This window comes from Falco cherrug, unplaced genomic scaffold (genome assembly GCF_023634085.1).
Source record: "Falco cherrug isolate bFalChe1 unplaced genomic scaffold, bFalChe1.pri scaffold_129, whole genome shotgun sequence".
Classification (NCBI taxonomy): domain Eukaryota; kingdom Metazoa; phylum Chordata; class Aves; order Falconiformes; family Falconidae; genus Falco; species Falco cherrug.
The window spans coordinates 310,880-329,959 of record NW_026599317.1 but is presented as its reverse complement, the minus strand read 5'-3'; the positions used below and the strand labels follow the sequence as shown (position 1 = coordinate 329,959).

Genomic DNA, 19,080 nt, shown 5'->3' with positions numbered 1-19,080 from the left:
TATGGATTGAGTCTTGGGGTTAACTATAAAGTTTAATGCTTAAGTTTAAGTCTTAGGGTTAACCCTTAAGAGTTAAGTCTTGGGGATAAGTCTTAGGGATAACTCTTTGGGTTAAGTCTTAAAATTTAAGTCTTAGGGTTATGACTTTAGGGTCAAGTTTTAAGGTTATGTCTTAGGCTTAATTCTCAGGGTTAAGTCTTAAGGTTGAGCCTTAAGTTTAAGTCATAAGGTTAAGTCTTAGGGTGAAGTCTTAGGGTTAAATCATGAGTGTAAATCTTAAGGTTAAGTTTTAAGGTTAAATCTTTAAGGTTAAGTCTTGGGGTTAAGTCTTAATGGTACATCTTAAAGTTAAGTCTTAGCGAATGCTTAATAGTCTTAGGGTTAAATCTCAGGGTTAAGTCTCAAGGTAAAGTGTCAACGTTAAGTATCAGACTTAGGGTTAGGACATACCTAACAAAGGTTTAGGTAATGACTAGAAATTCAAAAACAGCCATGCTATTGCCCATGTTCCAGAAACACGTCTGTTCTGGCTGTTGCAAAGGCCCCAGCAATGTCCATAACTTACAGCCAATTAAATTCTTCTGTAAAAATTGTGTTAGGTTCCAATGAAGAATTAACGGGTCGTATGAAAAACGGTAAACAGCTTCTGAAGTGCTGCTTCTTTGTGTCTTGCAGATGAGTAATACTGCAGCATCACACTGAGGCCAATAAGGTGCTCCCCTTCCATCTTCCCAAGCTGGGAACTACTCTCTACAGGATAGTATCAAAGTATACGCACATTTTAAAGTTAGGATAAACACTCTGAATTATTAACAATTAATGTTTTGCTCATATTACAGCAGTTATCCAGCTAGAGAGCACAGTGTAAGGTTTACAACCACTATTTCACAAGAAAGTACATCTAAACATACCTTAATAAGCTGGGCCAGAGAAAGAGATGCGGAAGAGTCGCCAATCTATTCAGAAAAATTAAACACATGTTCAAGTTCTGCATACAATCAGAACATAGCAAGAGTTCACCCCTACTGCTGTATGAAAGCCTGCGCTATAGCCTCTGAGCATCACTGAAAGAGCCACCTCCAAGCCAGTGGAATTTGTATTTGTTCAAAACAAAGTCCAAACCTTAAACAGCTTTACGTAGGCCTACGTTGTTAATGGGAAGAAACTAAAGTAACCAACCCCTCTTGAGATCAATCTATCGCTCAGGATACCTCAGAGGGGGACCCTTGCCAAATGCTCACAACTGCTTAAAAGACGGAGGGTTAAGGAAGCTGTCCATTTTCAGCTCAAAAGGATCTAAAAAAAATATTTCCGTTTATTTGAGAAGGAAGTGTCTCTACAGGAAACATTGCCAGTGCAGTTTATAAATTAATCAGTTAATAGCTCAACATTTTCTAAATGCACACAGGCACGGTTCATGAGCGCAGCATAGTTTTTGCGCTGTCTTTCATTTACTTTCATTAGACCCCAAGTTCATGAATTTCTAGGTTAAGTTATCCTAAGAGCTTACAAAGTGATCAGATCCCGTGACCTAGAGCTCGTGTAATGCCTCACACCATTCGAGTGAAGAAAAAGCAGTTATACTTACAGATGAAAACCAAACACCACCACAAAGTAATGTTTGTACTATGAGGGCTATTCTGAAATGCATTGTTGCACGTAGCATTCCACCCAAGGGCCAAATGGAGATCTAGGCCATCACTAGTCAAGTATCTCCTCGCGTTACTTATTCATGTCTTAGCAGCAGAACGACAGTGTTTTCTGAACTGAAAAAAATGCTGCCCCTTTTCCAAATGTAAATTCAAAGTGGTGGTGTACTGAAGGGTGGCACCAAGTTCAGTGGTGCAAACCTTGAACCTGCAAGCTCTAAAAATGAGCCCACATTATCTGTACAACACACAGTCATACAAGAAATGTTCTAGCCTATTCAGTACGAAATGCAATGCGTTACTAGGCACAAATACCACTGCTCACATTAGCACCGTGCAAAAGTTGGCATTGCTCAGTTTTCACTATGCTGAATCAAATACATTGGATTTACAGCATACACTGTGTTTCACTGGAAAGTATGTTTTTATATATATATTACAAATATTATATATAAAACATTTATATTTTATATATATAAAAGAATTAGTACAAGGCTACATTTCTTAGGCTTAGGTGCAGCATGCAGAAAAAAGTTTCAGCTTGTGTTTTTACATACCTCTTTTGATGTTCTACTCGCTGGCTCAGTTTGACTTCTAGAAGAAGAAAGATGATCAGAACTTAAAATAAAGCACTCGTAACCAACATAAAGCCGTGAAAACAGTTTATAAAACCTGAGCACCAAAACACCGTGTTCTGATAGTCTTATGAATATGGAAATTTATTTCTATACATAAAGTGTGCTCTCCTGGTACATTCAGTGCAACTGAAATAAAACCCCAAATCCCATTCCTTCTTTGTCCCCAATTACTCTAAGATACAGAATACAGCAGTGCAAGAAGAAGTCCTCACATATTTTCTTTCTTCTCTCTAAGTCTCAAAACGATGAAGACTGTGCTACACTTTTCTGTTCTTAAATAGTCAGCCATCCAAATATGAAGGCACCTTCAGGCAATCTGTATAGCCCCACTATCACAAACAGGTACCAGATAGAGCACTTTGGTTTCTACACTCCCCTGACAAAACAAGAACAGGTGTCTGTAGAAAAGTGCTTCTTTGTGGAGGCCCAAGCACTGTGTTCAGGTACCCACCATCCTCTAGCCTAAAGTGACTACCAATAGCAGTAGAAACATCACCTGAAAGCAGTTCCAAGGATTTTCTGTGGTCGAGGAGGCCTGTGTTAAAAAAATAAGGAAAAAAGCCTGGATTACCAGAATTTGCTTTAAGATCATCTTGAACATGCTACAATATTTTAGGAAACACTTATGGCACACAAGCCCTTGCTGAGATTCCACATACTCATTGGTCTGTACCTGCATGCTACTCATGAATCACACATGCAACCGTCCATCAGTTAACAAACAATTCATACATCATCCAAAGCGTCCCACGAGCAGAGGCAACCCAAAGGCTGCTGTGCAAGTCCTGCACAAATAGAAAGGCTCATACTTCCTGCCACTGCTACACCACCACCAGGCTCGCAAGTACAGCCACGTACCTCCTGAACATGAGGAAGTGCGAGGAAACGCTTTAGATTACCACACCATGGTTTCTCCATCCACTTGCCTTGAGGAAGATACTACAAGGTGACTAACGCATTTCTGAAGGCCTCTCCACCGTGACACCATGCGTTCATCATTCCCAAACACTAACGACTCTACCAGTTGTTTCCACAATGTTTCCAGCTGAAGGAAGAGAAAGCTAACCTGCCCGATCCATTTGCAACTTTAGGAGAGCAGCGGCATTCATCCCTGATCCCCACGGGCAGGTATTTCTTGGATCTTTGATGCTAGGGGCACCTAGCCTCTCATTTTAGGGCAGCATTCCAACACCAGGAGAGGGTGCCATCCAACCAGAAACCGAGGCGATATTGACAAGACAGCACTAAGCATCCCCATCTAAATTAACCCCCCAAACCAGGCCATGTTTAGAAGCACAGTGCTGTGGCATCCAGAAAGCCTTGGTAGCGCCTGAAAGCACTGCAACACCTACTGCAGTAATATGCCCAAAGCTTACAGGAGAGCCACATAAATTCAGGGGGTTTTGCTTGCAGATGCTTCATGGGTACTAGGATGCTGCGGTACTGTTTGTTTGAGACACGCTGTAACTCGCCAGTACACTTTATGTATTGAGAACTAACATTAGAAAGACATGGCAAAACCACAAGTCAATAATATCTACTAATGGTGGAGGAGAGGTCTGTCTTGAAGAAGCCTTGAAAACATGACCATTCAAACCATGCTGATGCAGCTGATACAGAACTGGACTGGACGAATACATCGATGACGGCGATAATGCTGTAGTCAGGCTTACATTTGAGTATCTGCAATTGTAATCAGATTCTCTGTCCTCCATAAATCTGAGGAATACAGCAGTAATACCTGGAGCACAGAGAGCAGCTTAGGCTGAAAACAAACTTAGAAAGGTAACTACTAACATTTGGGAATGTGCTCAACTGCTTTCTGAGCTTCAGGTTTGGAAAAGATCAACTGTTCCTTCACCGTCCTGGCACAAAAGGCAATACGCTTTAGGATGTTGTTCTTTTTCTCTTGCCCGACATAGACATTGTCTTTAGGAATCTAATAGGAAGCACTTAAGAATGAAACTTCTTGTTTGCATGGTTTGCCAGCTGGCCACTCTCAGTCCTTCCTCTGGAGACAGCATGCAGCCCACACACACACACCCCCCTTTGGGGTGTAAGAATACCCTGCCCCCCTCCCCCAGACAAAGGAAGCAGTCAAACACGGAGACTCGGACTGCTGGCAGATGGGAACAAATCACCGGTTCACACTGCAATGTGTCTCTCCGTTTACTCTAAAAGCACTAAAAGCAAAAGCATACAATAAGGAATCTCTCTGCATAGAGGAAACAGGATGGAGAACTTGACTCTCAGAAAAACCAAGCCCAAGAACAAACCCAATTCAAACGTCTGAACAGTTACCACTGTTGGAGCTTGAATGCCACGTCCCAGCAGGCTGAAAAATCTAAGTCTGCTTTGGGACAGACACCTTCAAATCTGCCCTGTCACAACACAATTTAACAGCAGCTTTAACAAGAAAGATACAACCTGAATGCCTCCGTAAACTAACCGCCACAAAGAAGGTGAACGCACTGAAACCCCTCCCAAAGAACACAACGTGTTATGGCTACTTACCCAAGGTCTGTTTTGCCGGTAGCTTTAACTCCTCTGACGGGGACTCCCCTAACAGTTACCGATGAGTTCCCCGGAATCAGGGCATTATCATCTGTGTATTCTGGAAACAACATCAATACAGAGAAAGCATCAGTCAGTTTGTAAGAGTGATATTGACATGTCGTGACGTAGCACTTCAGGGAATCCCTTTACAGATACAAACCCAACATTTTACACACAGCGTCATGCTTTTATCGTCTCAGGTTACCTTTCCAGAAATCTTCAGGTCTGATAGTCAAACACAAGCAGCAAAATCTTTTCCATTTTTTTGGAATCGTTTCAATGCCAACAGCAAAATGGTCTCTAAAGTCACTAAAGCAGAGTCTGCTAAAGCATGAGGTTCTTTCCTGATCTCACTTACATTGCTTTTGCTCCTGTTAGCTTACAAAACCCTAGAACATGTCTCTATAACAGCGAGCACGGAAGAGGACACCCCCACCCTGCCTCCCACCTTTTCAAACACATCCCAACCATCCATTTTGCCTTCCCACCATCTTCAAAGAGAGTCCACCATCTCTTTCTTTTTTTTTCCCCCAGTGATGTTTAAAATCCTGTTTACTTTAAGCTTCTATTAGCGTTGCTGCTATTACGAGATTTCCGTGATCACGCGGCCCCGAAAAATCTGAACAAGTTGGCCATCTTCACTCAAGGTTCACTGAAGGGTCTTTCCAAGATCACGTCACCATTTAGTCAGGACTCCTGCACCAAGTTATAAAACCCACGACCGTATCTCCACAGGGAAGATCTCCGAGAACCCCCTTTAGGCAGAACATCCTGGCCGAGTTCTTTCCTTCATCTTCTGAAGGTGACTTTAAGCACGTAGAGGCTGTTCAATAAAAACGGAAATTCACGGTTATGTGTAAAACCCCAAAATCTCGCATACATGTGTATGACACTGAAATGTATTCCTTAGCTTTGCTCTGACAACCACTGGGGGATTTTTGCCTTTTCACAGGGAAGACACCCTTACAGAAGTTCCACTAAGTATCTGTGTCACAACCTGTACATCTGCCTCTACCTGCATGTCTATCTCTACCGCCGTATGACACGCGATCCCGTAACACCCCCAAGACCCCTAACACCGTGCTGTTAAGTCTCCTCACAGATACTCTCCTGAACATACTTTACCTATCTGCAGGTAAACAGCGTGCTTAGGTCCAACCACTTGAAAGGCTAGGGCCAAAGTTACAGTTACCGCAGCAGACATGTTATTCTGTTTAAGTTTTAATACATCAAACAGGAAGAGGGAAAAAACCTATGAGTACACATTGTAAAGAAAAGACTGTTGTGAGAATGTCACAGAACCACAGGAAAAAAAAAAGAAAAAAACCAAAACAAAACACCCGATAAAATTTGAATGTTTAAGGAATGGCAACGGTTTCCAAGTCTTTTTATTTCTGTCATATCCCAAAGTCTTTAATCACATGCAAGCTTTGCCAGATGGTAGATTACCAAACTGAAACAGCACGCTAAGTAATACGAAACCATTACCGTCTCTGAGAATCAAGCACCATTTCTGAGATTCAAAAGAACTTAGGGCTTCTCGAAGAACATTTCTAGGTATATTCACCATAAGTGATCTGCCATAAAACTTCAGTATTGCCCTGACACCGTTTAACACGCAGTACCAGGAAAAAAATGCACCGTTTGAAAGAAACGAAGAAATGATGCTCAATAACATCTGAATGAAAATGTCTTTGGTGTAGCAAAGAAGCTGTATTAGCAAGAAATGCCAAGTATACTTGAGACAGAACACCCGTCTACAAGATGGCTTTCCAGGGTCTGCATAGATTCTCACTCACAGATACACTCTTGATCCAAAACGTTGCTACTGAGCAGTTTCTGCAGCAGCCAAGCGCCACTTTGGCAATGCGGTGGAGTAAAAGTAGTTGAAGACAAATTTCAGTCACCAAACCCACTTTTTTCCCCTTCCAATTAGCCATCCACTCCTTTTCTATCACGTTCAGCCTTCTCTGCCGGGTTTCAAAGAAATCTGGCAGGTTTGTGATTACAAGGCATTGTCCCACATTTCCTTATCGTTTTACCTAGAAGGGTTCCCAGAAACCAAACCTCTTCCACGCGCGGTGCCGCACATCGACCCCGTACGCTGCTGTGCCTGGCTGCGCACACAGCCCTCACGCCAGCTGCCAGCGCACAACCACAGAAGAGCAGCTCTGAGGCCCCAGCACGAGTCACCGCTGCCGGCCGCGGCCCAATCGCCTCACTGGCCACCTGCGCCACCGCCAGCCGGCCGGTCCCCGCATCCCGCGCCCGCCGCCCCCACGCGCCTTCCATGGTCTAGGCGTTGGTGACCTGCAGGTCGCAGTGAGTCGCCTTCAGCCTCTCGCGGCCTGATCTGGCGCCTGAGGTCCTGTCACCGCCAGGCTTTCAATACCTGCTCTCCCCTCCTGTCACCCCCCAGGCTGTCCCCAACAGCTGTCCTCTCCTGTACCCCCCCCCCAGGCCTGTCCCCACCTACTGTCCCCTCCTGTCACCCTCCAGGCTGCCATTGCCTGCTGTCCCCTCCTGTCACCCCCGGGCTGTCACTACCTGGTGGCATAAGCTACATAAGATAACAAGACAATAAGAAAAAAAAAAACCAAACCGAAAACCTGCTTTGGTGAACACCAAAACACCCATGACTTTCTCAGGCTCTTCACTACCCCACATGTGAGTCAAGGGACAGGGTCTCCCACAGGCTCTTTTGCGGGCACTTCCTGAAGACACCCCCACCCCCCAACCCCCACCCCACCCTGCTTTTCTACAAGTGCACAAAGAGGTTAAGAAGAGTTTCATGTCTAAGTTAAAGGAGGCAGTTTCTGAAATTAGCATAGGTGAAAAAAGCAAGGTGGTGTATTCATGGATTTTCTCCTCTGCAAAGCCATGAAGAAAACATGAACCGCACTCCCCAAAGGCAAAGGAGCAAACTGAGGGAGAGCAGCTCACTGGCGCCTTTCAGAGCTTCAACAGTCTGGAGAAACGGGAAAAAAACCCATGCAAAGATAAAGAGCAGCCAAGATGCACTTTTATAAAATGCACATTGGGGCCTGTTCCAGATCTCAGAATGACTTTCAGTATTGCTTTGCATGACTATTAGACCAAGGCCTAAAGTGGCGTGATAGCTTCTGCTTGCCGGGGCACGGTAAGATCACTCAAACGAGCGACAAGGTAACAAGTAAACACCAGAGGCAATAGCGGAGCTTACCGTTTCCCTCCACTGGTGACCAGCTGTACATAAACCAGCTTAACCAGCCTCCCTAAGGGTGGCTCTAAAGTCGCTGAAAAGGAAAAAAAAGAAGGTAAGTGCTTAGCCTGAAATGCAAAGGCACCATCTTGGCTCCCAGGCAGGTGGCACAGATGGCCCAACAGGGTCATGTGCCCACCTTCCAGGGAAGATAAAAAAAGCGCAGGACGTCTTAGTGGGGTGGGTTTGTTGCATCCTTTCCGTTTGCTGAAAGCCTGAGGAAGGATGTATTCCACGGTAGGACCGGTGGCACTTTAGACCTGAGGTTAAAAAAGTGCTGCACTTCAGTGACGCTCCCCAAGCTGCTTTCACCACCAAACAGAAAAAGATTTGCTTTCTCCAGTATGGTGGGAATGATACCATAAAGTCGGTCAGGGAGAAAAACCCTCTAAGACTTGCTTGCAAGTTTCAGAAGGCCGGCATTCTTTATGGCAGTGCTGGGAGCACGGGGGAATGTTTCCTCTGAGCGTGCTCACCCAGTTCCTCGAGGGTACGCACTATGGACAGCAGAGCACTTGCACACTCATAGCGCATTACACATGCATTTTCAGTCAGGCACGGGATGGGTTACAAGTTGCTTGCTTTAATGCAAACGAGCACACACCCTCAGACAGCACTGCTGAGGTTTTTTACTAGCTCCCCGTGCTCCCCAAGCGGGGCCTTGCCCTCTCTCGGGGGGCTATCTGAGTCAGAGGTCACAATCTCCCCCCACAACAATTACCTTTGTCCGAATTCCAACCAACATTCTGCGGATCGCAGCACTCTTATCGGCTTGTCTCCTCCTGCGACCACAACGTCCTCACCCAGAGGCTCTTTCTGCATCACTGAAGAGAACGCCGATCTTTTCCCCATCCATTCTTTGTTCCCCATCCTTCCCAAGGCTGACTCCCTGCATGAGAGGTCCCTTAATTCGTCACTTCTAACAGCTTTAGAGAGTCAGCTTGGCCTAACCTTTGTGCGCAGGTGTGTTTAACGTAGAGCTACACAGCAAATCAGAGCGTGGTAACCGGGGAGCTCAGACATCTTGTCCCTTTGCCGAGCCAGCAGCCTTCCCTTAACAGAATCCCTGGACATAAACGTATACACAGTGGAATCTATACAGTGGCATCAAACGTCCCGCCAGACACCACAACCTCTGTCCCTGGCATGGCCCAACTGCCCAGCACCACCAGACCACTCTGGCCCAAACACCATAAGGCAATGGTTCCCACCTGACAACAGCAAGTCGAGGAACATTTTTTTTTTTTTTCCTAAATAGAGAGAGTTTTACTTCGTATGCTGCCGACTACATCAAATTCTGTTTTGCTGGCTGACTGGATAGACAGCAAAGCTGAACTCCACATCAAATATAATCAAATCTATCAAGTATATCACATAATGGAATATATCAAATGCAGTTTCTTATATTGCAATAAAAGAAAATAGCATGCAATATGATAAAAGGAACCAGTGGCAGTTACTGTGAGCGATATGATAAAAGAGCAACAGGAGCGAAGCATCCATTTGTTATCCCAAAGTGTTAACGTGGCTAAGGAAAGGAGACATCACCAATTAACACCCCAACAACACCCAGGCCCACCCTTCGGCTGGGAGCCCCCTTGCAGCCAGTGCCAGGAGTCCCTCGGGAGCTGGGAAATTCCCCTGGAGAAGGTACCAGGAAGGAATTCTCTTGCTGCTTCCCACCGTGCATGGTAGCCATGTGAGGCACAGCACAAGAGTTCTGCTCCCTGCTTTCTCTGGTGAGAAAATTGACACAGCACTTTTGAACTCATGGCCTGGGAAACCATGAACCAAAAAACATGGCCTGGGGAAGTGCAGGGCTGCTCCCCTGGAGAGGGTTCCAGAAGGAATTTTATTGCTACTTCTCACCATGTCCTTGCAGCCACGTCAGGCACAGCAGAGAAGTTGTGCACCCTGCTCTCTGTGGGGAGAAACTGGACACCTTTACACTGGCAATAATGCACAGCCCAAAAAACTCACCTTGACAAAGTGCAGCCCTGCTCCCCTGGAGAAGGTGGCAGGAAGGAATTCTCTTGCTGCTTCTCACCCTGCCCTGGCAGCCATGTCAGGCACAGCACAAATGTTCTGCTCCCTGCTTTCTGTGGTCAGAAAATGGACCCCTCACCTTTGAAATTGCGCAGAGCCCAAAAACCTCACCTTGGCAAACTGCAGCACTGCTCCCCTGGAGAAGGTGGCAGGAAGGCATTCTCTTGCTGCTTCTCACCCTGCCCTGGCAGCCATGTCAGGCACAGCACAAAAGTGCTGCTCCCTGCTTTCCGTGGTGAGCAAAAATTAATCCCTCAGCGGTGCAGTCGTTAAGATCCAAAAAAAGTCCCTTTGGCAAAGTACAGCACTCCTCCCATAAAGAAGGTTCCAGGAAGGAATTCTCTTGCTGTTCTCACCCTGCCCTGGCAGCCATGTGAGGCACAGCACAAAAGTTCACCTCCCTACTTCCTGTGGTGAGAAATTTGACCCAAACACTTTGCACTCATGCAGAACCAGTGCTCACTTTGTGAAAGGGCAGCACTGCTCCCCTGGAGAAGGGGCCAGGAAGGAATCCTCTTGCTGTTTCTCACCCTGCCCTGGCACCCATGTGAGGAACAGCACAGCACAAAAGTTCTGCTCCCTGCTTTCTGTGGTGAGCAAAATTGACCCTTCAGAGCTGCAGACCTTAAGAGCCAAAAAAAAATACATCTTGGGAAAGGGCAGCACTGTTCCCCTGGAGCAGGTGCCAGGAAGGAATTTTCTTGCTGTTTCTCACTCTGTCCTTGCAGCCATGTGAGGCACAGCACAAATGTTCTGCTCCCTAATAGCTGTGTTCTGAAAATGAACCCCTCACATTTGCAATCGTATAGAGCCAAAAAACCCCTCACCTTGACAAGTGCAGCACTGCTCCCCTGGAGAAGGTTCCAGGAAGAAACTCACTTGCTGTTTCTCACCGTGCCCTGGCCGCCATGTGAGGCACAGCAGAAAAGTGCTGCTCCCTGCTTTCTGAAGTTGGCAAAATTGACCGTTTATAGTTCTACTCATGTAGAGACAGGACTTTCTTATTCAAAAGCAAAACCCAAAAAGCCACGTAGCCGTGGGAAACCCTTTATCCTTCCGTGTGGCTGGTGACTTCCCATGGCTCTTCCGCAAGGCAGGAGAAACAACCATGAATTTGGAAGCCCACGTAAATTCAAGTACACTTAGTCCTCTGACAGTCACTACTTATGGGCCAGCAGTCCTCTCACCCCTCCACAGATCTGCCTCTTAGTCCTCTAGCAGTCATCCTCCATGGAGGGACCACAAGTCCTCCATACCTACCTACCAACTCACCAGAAATGAGTCAGACCACACCAGAAGTGACACTGCCTGACCTGCAGGAGATATACTAGGCCTGTAACGATGGTTTCAAGACAGAAAAAAACACCACCGTCCACCAGCACAGCAGAAAAACAACCAGAAGAAACTTGGTACACAAACCAGAGGCCCCCATGCAAACCCTACAAAGGCAAAATAGCTGAAAAAAGGCACTCTCCACAAAAAAAAAAAATCACCACACAGAACACATGATAAAAATGCCATAACCCCAGGAACACAGGGCCAACAAACACAGGTTCTGTCCATAACAATAACACACTTTGACACTAACTCGCCTGACCTCTGGCACACCATAACCTTGTTGCCCCCAAACCACAGCACACTGTAGCCCTAAGGCAACACAAAATGGAACGCAAAGTCCCTGAAGATCTCCGCCAGGGCAAAAGCAAAGCACAGAGCCACACGGGAGGGTGGGGTTGGAAGGGACCCGTGGAGGTCCTCTGGGCCAAGCCCTCTGCTCCATCACGCTCACCTAGAGCAGGTCGCAGAGAAATGTGTGCCCTTGGCCTTTGAAGATCTCCAAGGACAGAGGCTGCACACCCTCCTTGGACAACCTCTGCCAGCATTTGACCGCTCTGGGGGGGAAAATTTGCCATTTCTATCTCTCATTTCACTGTACCACATTCCAGAACAGCCATGACATTACAAGCTCAGGCTTGAAAGCCAGTGCTGTGGCTGGCCTGAAATTCTGTCCCCGTATTTTTCATCCACTGGTAGCTAAAGGAGGACAAACAAGGATTTCTTTCAAAGGAGAACTTCTCTTTTCCTCTGTCCTACTTCTCTACCAGTGATCTGGATTCTGAGTGCTGTGCCACTGTCCTAATGGCCTGGAGAGGGATACTTCTTGTAGGACAGGGAGGAGGTGACAGTGGAGATCATCAGGCTGGGGAAGCTGAAGGAAAACGCAAGCAACTGGAGTTGCCTGGAGCAAGAGTGGCCAGCTTCAGAGCTAGGTCACCTCGTGTCCTCAGCTCCCATGCAGGAGCTGAACCACACACATGGACTGCAAAGCAGTGTGGCCCATAGAAAAAAATCTGCTTTTGGCTCGGGATCGCCCAGGGGCATTTAACTGCAATTCCGCCCTTGTCAGCAGGAAGGAAACATGCCCTGCAAGCACACACTGAGGCATGACACCTTCACCGGGGCTAAAGGGTACCTCAGGAGACCAACATGGGACCCCCCAGGGGCACCTGGATTGCTGGCTGGAGGATGGGTAGGTCAAAGGACCCTGATGGGAGCCCTGCAGGCTCCATACATTGGACCAACGGGCACCTTCCCTTGTCACACAGAGCATCCTCTCGGATGCTCTGGACAGTTTCTGGTAGATCTCTGGAGAAGAGCTTCCCCCCAGCCCTCTCCCATGGGCTTGCTCACCCCCGGTGCCCTTCCCAAGCACAGCCCCAGCAGGTGGATGCAACCGGCGTTGCAGGGAAGAGCAAGCAGCAGGCACACAGTCAGCACTGCAGGAAAGCTGGGACCCCAGACACCCACCCAGCCTCCCCAATCCCAGCCTGGCCCACAAGAGTGCCTTTATATCCCTTTCCCAGAAGTGCTGAATTCCCCTTCCAGCATTAGCCACTGGACCCACGCTGCTTCTTGCTGCAGTGTACAACAGCCAGCAGAGAACTTGCTACATGTCTCTGATGTCCTGCATTTTTCCTGAAAAGGGCGGGTGTGTAACTCTCTGCATCGCTTCTATTTGGAGCAAGGCATTGCTTAGGGTCAACAGTGAAACCAGACACGGGCCATCAAAAGCTGGCTACGGGTCCCTTCTTTGCCATGGTCATGGCCTACCCCACAAACTCGCCCCTGGCCGTGTTGGCCACCGGCTGGGTGAAGGTCATGGCTAACAGGGCAGGGGCTCCTGGGTGGTGCTCATCCAGCCCTGATCGCCAAGGGTGAAGCCTTAACACCCAGGTGGGATAAAGCCTTCCCAAGCAAGGGTGGTGCTCCAGGGGCACCACAATTCCTGCCGAAGCTCACCACACCTTTCATTTCCCTGTGGCGCCTGGCAGGACCCGAGCGGCTCTTTACTGCTGCTAGTCCCCCCGTCTTTTGGTAAAAATGGAAGTTTTTCCTCCCGGTGGGCCTGCTCCAATTCCAGCGCCTTGGGGCCTGAGGCCTAGCACGGCCTGTGTGCCAGAGGCCTTCCGACCGCTAGGCCGGCCTCCACCAAGAGGAGTCTGCCTCTAGCCACAATGGTCATCTCTAGGAAAAACAGCTTCTTTTATTGAGCGGGACCCTGTCAAAAAGCCAGGTGAAAGCGCTGGCCGCAGGCGCAGGGAGGTGGTCCTTGCCCCCTGCCCTGTCCTGCTCGGGGCTCCCCCGGGCAAGGCAGGGCCGGCCATACTGGAGAGGGCCCCAGCCCCGCCCCCGCAGGCCCCGCCCACTTTCCGTTGGGCTCAGACCGTTGGTCACGGGGAGCCCACGGCCACCACAGGCAGCAGGGCAGAGCTGTGCTGGCACGCAGCGGCGCTGGCAGGAGGCAGCCTCTGGCCCAGCAGCGCTGCCACAGCACCAGCACCCCGCTTCCCAGCCTCCCCGTCGCCGGCTGGGCCCCCTCCTCGCTGCACGGCCAGGGCCCTCCTCTCCCGGGCAGGATGGGCCAGGCCAGCTGCTGCTGCAGCTCCAGGTGGGCTCCCCCAGGGCTCGGGGACACGCGGGCACAGCTGGGCCACGCAGCACTGACGTTGCTCATGCCCGCCGCTCTCTGCTCTGCAGGGAGGCTCTCAGCGACGCCGAGCCGGTGCTGAGCGCAGACGTGCGGCTGACCCGGGGCCGCAAGAGGAGCGAGAGGCGCCTGCTCCTCCTCCACAAGGAACTGGTGGTCGCCAAGTTGCGGTAAGACCCTCAGAGCCCAGATCCTTCCCCCCAGCCCCGGCCCAGGGACACCCTGGCACCAGCCCCAGGCCCCGGCCCCTCGGTGCTGGAGGCACCAATGTCCGTCCCAAGGGCAGGTGGGGGACAGGGCTCTGCGCGTGGGGACCCAGCCCAAGGAGCCCCCCTCCAGCTCAGGGCCGGCTTCTGCTCTCTGCAGACATGGCACCAGCCTGCGCCCACAGCTCTGCCTGGCCCTGGACCAGCTGTGGGTGCTCAGCAGCGGGAAGGAGGCTGCGGGGCAGGAGGGACAGGAGGAGGAGGAGCAAGGCACCGATGAGGACAGCACCTCTGTCATCCTCGCCTGGCCCACCGGCTCCTGCATTGCCACTTTTGGGTGAGTCGTGGTCGGGCAGGAGAGCTTCCCAGCCGTGCCCACGCCATCCCGTGAAGACTGGCCTCTGCCTTGCGTGCAGAGCCTGGGCAGGGAGCAGGCAGCTCGGTGGCAGGGAGGGAGGGATGGGGGATGTTTCCCCATCCTGCATCCCCTCGTCACCTTTTGGCCCCCAGAAGGGAAGGGCAAATACAGCTGCTCAGGCAGGACAGAGCGACCCAGGGCTTGGACAGCGCCTCTGTCCTGCCCCACGGGGCAAGGCTGTGCAGGCCCCCACCTTTGCCCAGGGCTGGGGGCAGCAGGGCCTGACGCTGTCTCTCCTCTCTTTCTGCAGCTCCCAGGCACTGAAGGAGCTGTGGGTGGCCACGCTGCTGGGGTAAGCCGGGGGGGGGGGTGCTCCAGGAGAAGCTGGGCCCACGGGGGAACACAGCCCCCAGCTGGGGAAGGTGCCCCTGGGGCTGCAGGCAGCTCTCGCGCACAGCTGCCTGACAAGAGACAAGAGACGGCTTGGGGCTCACCCAGCTCTCTCCCTCTCCCTTCCCGGTGCACAGGACACCAGAAGGACGCACGGGAGCCCGCGTCACCCGCCTAACATCCATCAAGCTCCTGGAGAAGGAGCTGAGCCGCCGCCACGCCGTGAGTGTCTCTCTGCTCTGGGCCCTGTCCCCAAGCACTGCTCCTGCAGCCGAGCAGCAGACCCATGGCTGCTCACCTTCTTCCCCTCCTTCTCTCCCGCCCAGTGGAGGACAGTGCGCGCCAGGAGCCTGGAGAGGCTGATGGAGGCACAGGCAGAGGTGAGAATGGCTGCCTTGCACCCATCTCTGGCTGTGCTGGGATGTGCAGCCAGTGGGGTGACCATGTGCAGGAGGGCGGGGGTTCCCACAGTACCACTCCGCAGCAGAGGGGGTTGGGGAGACACCAGGAACGCTGGTACGTACTGGCTGGCTGGCGGAGCTGGGACGAAACCTGCCGCACGGGGCAGAGAGCCTGGGAGGCCAGAGGGTCCCAGCTCTGCCATGCTCAGGCTGCTGGTGCCGGGGGGCAGCTCGCCGCTGGCCCTTTCTGCTGCGGGGCTGCTCTCCAAGCGCAGCCCGATTCTTGGTTCTTGCAGGCTCATCCCAAGCAAGGGCCTGCGACGGCCCCATCTGCAAACAGAGGGGGACTTTGCCACGGGCCAGGTGAGTTTGGGAAAGAAAGGCAGCCTCCTGCAGTGGATTGAACTGTGTTCACTTGTCCCCTGAGTGTCGCCATGCAGGTTGGGCACCGCACGGGAGGACAGCACCTGGACTAGCAAGGACACCTGCTGGAGAGCGGCCGCTGCATGAGCTTCTGCAGGACACAGAGCCTCTGCGGCTGCCCACAGCTTGCAGGAGGGCAGGGCAAGGGCTGGGACAGGCTGTCCTGGTGGCACACCAGCTCTCGGCAGCCTCCAAGCCACAGCTGCTGGGCCAAAGCCACGGTTCCAGCTGCTGGCTCCCTGCCTGTCCTGCCGCACTACACAGCATCGCGCTGCGGGCAGGACAGAGCAGGGCAGGGCAGGCTCTGGGACCGCTGGCCTGGGGCTCTCCGTTGATGGCGTCTTACTCTGTTTTCCTTTGCAGCAGGAGGGAGCAGCAGCAGCAGCAGGAGGAGGATGGGGCTGCCCTGGCCCTTTGCTCTACGGCGCACCCCGGCCGCTGCCCAGGCACCAGGGCAGGCGGGCTCCGGCTGCAGCAGGGCGCTCTTTGGGCAGCCCCTGGCAGCCCTCTGTGGGGAGGACAACACGCTGCCCCGGCCCATCCAGGTAAGCCAGCCTGGACACGGGGTCCCCAGCCCCCCACTCAGTCCACAGGCAGCGTCCCCTGGCTCCAGGTACTGGGGAATTGGGCTCTCTGCCCATGGCTCACGCTTCTCTGCTCCCAGCCCCTTTGCAGGAGGACAGAGCCCAGCCTGGGGAAGAGCGCTGGCCATGGCCACCGCTGCTGCAGGGCAGCTCCTCAGCCAAGCCACTGTCCTGCATCTCTTGCAGGAGCTGCTGGCTGTCCTGCACCAGGAAGGACCGACGACGGAGGGGATATTCCGCAGAGCTGCCGGCGGCACAGAACTTCGGCAGCTACGCGAGGCCCTGGACCGCGGCACGGAAGTCGATGTGGGAAGCCAGCCTGCACTGCTGCTGGCCGTCATCTTGAAGGTGAGCGCTTCTGAGCTGCAGCTGGAGGAGCTCCTGGCTGGCCTGCAGCGTTCAAAGGCTCACCTGCAGCCCTTGGCATTGCAGGAATTCCTGCGAAGCATCCCCACCAAGCTCCTCGTCATCGACCTCTACGAGGACTGGATGGCAGCCATGGAGAGGGCCAGCAAGCAGGCCAAGGTGGAGGAGCTGAAAGCGTAAGTGTGGGCAGCCGCCGGCCTGTTGAGCAGGGACCGGGAGAGTTCTGGGACCTGCCTGCAAAGGCATGGGTTCCTCAGAAAGCTGTCTTTTCGGGCAGCTGCAAAGCTGTGCAACACGGCTGCTGGCTCCCACCCGCCTGGGGCCAGCTGCAGGGACGGCTGTGGGCACCCTCTGCTTCATCAGCCTTGTCTTCCTCTTCCCTCAGGGTGGCTGACAAGTTGCCTGTGGCCAATCTCCTCCTCCTGAAGCGGCTGATGGCCCTGCTGCAGCACATCGGCCACAACGCAGCCACCAGCAGAATGAGCTGCAGCAACCTGGCCATCTGCATCGGGCCCAACCTGCTGAGCCCACCCAACGAGGACCTGCTCCCGCTGCAGGCCATGCTGGCAGTGACCGAGAAGGTACGCTCTACCCAGCAGCCGGCTGCTGCCTTCCCGGCCCATCGGAGCTTGGCTGTTGAGAGGTCCCTGGCTGCCTCCTCCCTTGAGCCAGGGCTGGTGGGCTGGGTGCCTGGAAGAGCAACCCCCAGCCGCAGCCACCTGCGCAGACAAAGGGTCAGCAGTGGGAAAGGCTGCTTGACATGTCTGCAGGCACCTGGCTTGAGACCAAGGCTTTCATGTCTGCAGGTGAACGTGCTGGTGGAGTTCCTCATTGAAAACTGCGGGGACATCTTTGGGGGGGAGGTGGCCGGCCTCTCCCCTCCATCAGCCGAGGAGGTGCCAGCACCCATGGACAGGCGCACAGGTAGGAGGAGGGGCTGAGGCTTGTCACAGACACTGGGGCTCGGGATGCCAGAAACCTCAACGTTGAGGAGACAAGCGGTGTAGGGCTTGGCTGGGCTTTGCTTGAGATGTTCTTGACTTCCAAGAAGTCGCGCTGCTGCACGTGCTTTTGCTTTCCAGAGCTGCAGTGCGAAGAGCAAAGTGGCCCTGCAGGCACAGCAGACACCCAGCGTCCGGCAGAAGCCTTTCTGGATGCAGACGCCTCTCTGCTGGACATCGACAGAGGAGCTGGGGGAGACACAGGGGCAGGGCCCAAAGCGGCAGAGGTACGGCAGCTCCACAGACACTGGGACAACATGTCTCAAGTGGGACAGTAATTTCCCAGGAGGCCAAGCAGCCGCTGGGCCTCCTCCTGGCAGCCGCTCTCTTGTGCCTTTGGGGCTCCTCCTCTCCCCCCAGCGTGGTACGTGTTAAGGAAAACTGGAAAGGCTGTTTCTGGAATGCATTTCATGAAGTATGATCTGCTTCATCAAACAAAACATACCTACAAAACACCCACAAAAGGACAGAAGGGAGTAGCTGTCACCTTGAGAGGGCTTTTGCTCAGATCCTATTCCATCGCAGCTTCATCAAGTCTAGGCTGCAGTGGCTGGACTGTGCAAAATGTGCATGATGCAAACCAGCATCTCCTCTGTAGAGCTAAGATGGCAATTTGGCAGTCAGGCCCTCACTACCCCAGGCCCTTACTTGCCACCCGTTACCTCCCACGTTTCTGGTTTAGGCACCTCCAGATTTGCCTCCAGCCACCCCCGAGGGCACGGCAGAGTCCCCGGCATGCCTGCAACAACTGACCAGCCTGCCCCAGGAAACCAGGTAGGAAGAGCTCCCCTTGCCTGACCTGAGAGCTCACTGCAGGGGCTTGGGGCTTTCCCCCTCTCATCACGCTGTGGGGTGGAAAGTTTTTCAGGATCCCACCAGGAGAAGGAAAACTCGAGACAAAGAAAGAGAAAAGAAATCTGGGCAGAGGAGAGGGACAGCACAGCAAAAATAAAACGGAGAAGAGAGGAAATGACTTTGCGGGCCCAAACCTGAGAAAATTCAGGACGGTGCAGCACGTCAGGAAGGCCAGGTGCGTACCAGGCGCTGCTGCCCATCTTTCCCGAGTCTGAACACGGCCCTAAGTCAGCCCAGCTGGCTGGCAAGGGCCGGCGAGGGCTGGTGCTGAGCAGGGTTTGGGATGAGCCCCACGGCAGCTCCCCAGGGGCTCCCCATCGAGCCCTGCTGCGTGGCACAGGGGCACTGTCAGCATCCCTGCGCACGCACAGCTCCCTA

General features: G+C 52.2%; 1 protein-coding gene across 1 annotated transcript; it reads left to right on the top strand.

Moving 5' to 3' along the window:
- Positions 1-16,291: 16,291 nt before the first annotated feature.
- On the top strand, positions 16,292-17,367 carry LOC129735041 (T-cell activation Rho GTPase-activating protein-like; the record flags this gene model as incomplete). Its single annotated transcript, XM_055700420.1, has 4 exons — positions 16,292-16,441; positions 16,667-16,828; positions 16,913-17,022; positions 17,232-17,367. Coding segments are annotated over exons 1-4 (558 nt in total), but the record flags the coding sequence as incomplete, so codon positions are not given.
- Positions 17,368-19,080: the final 1,713 nt, after the last annotated feature.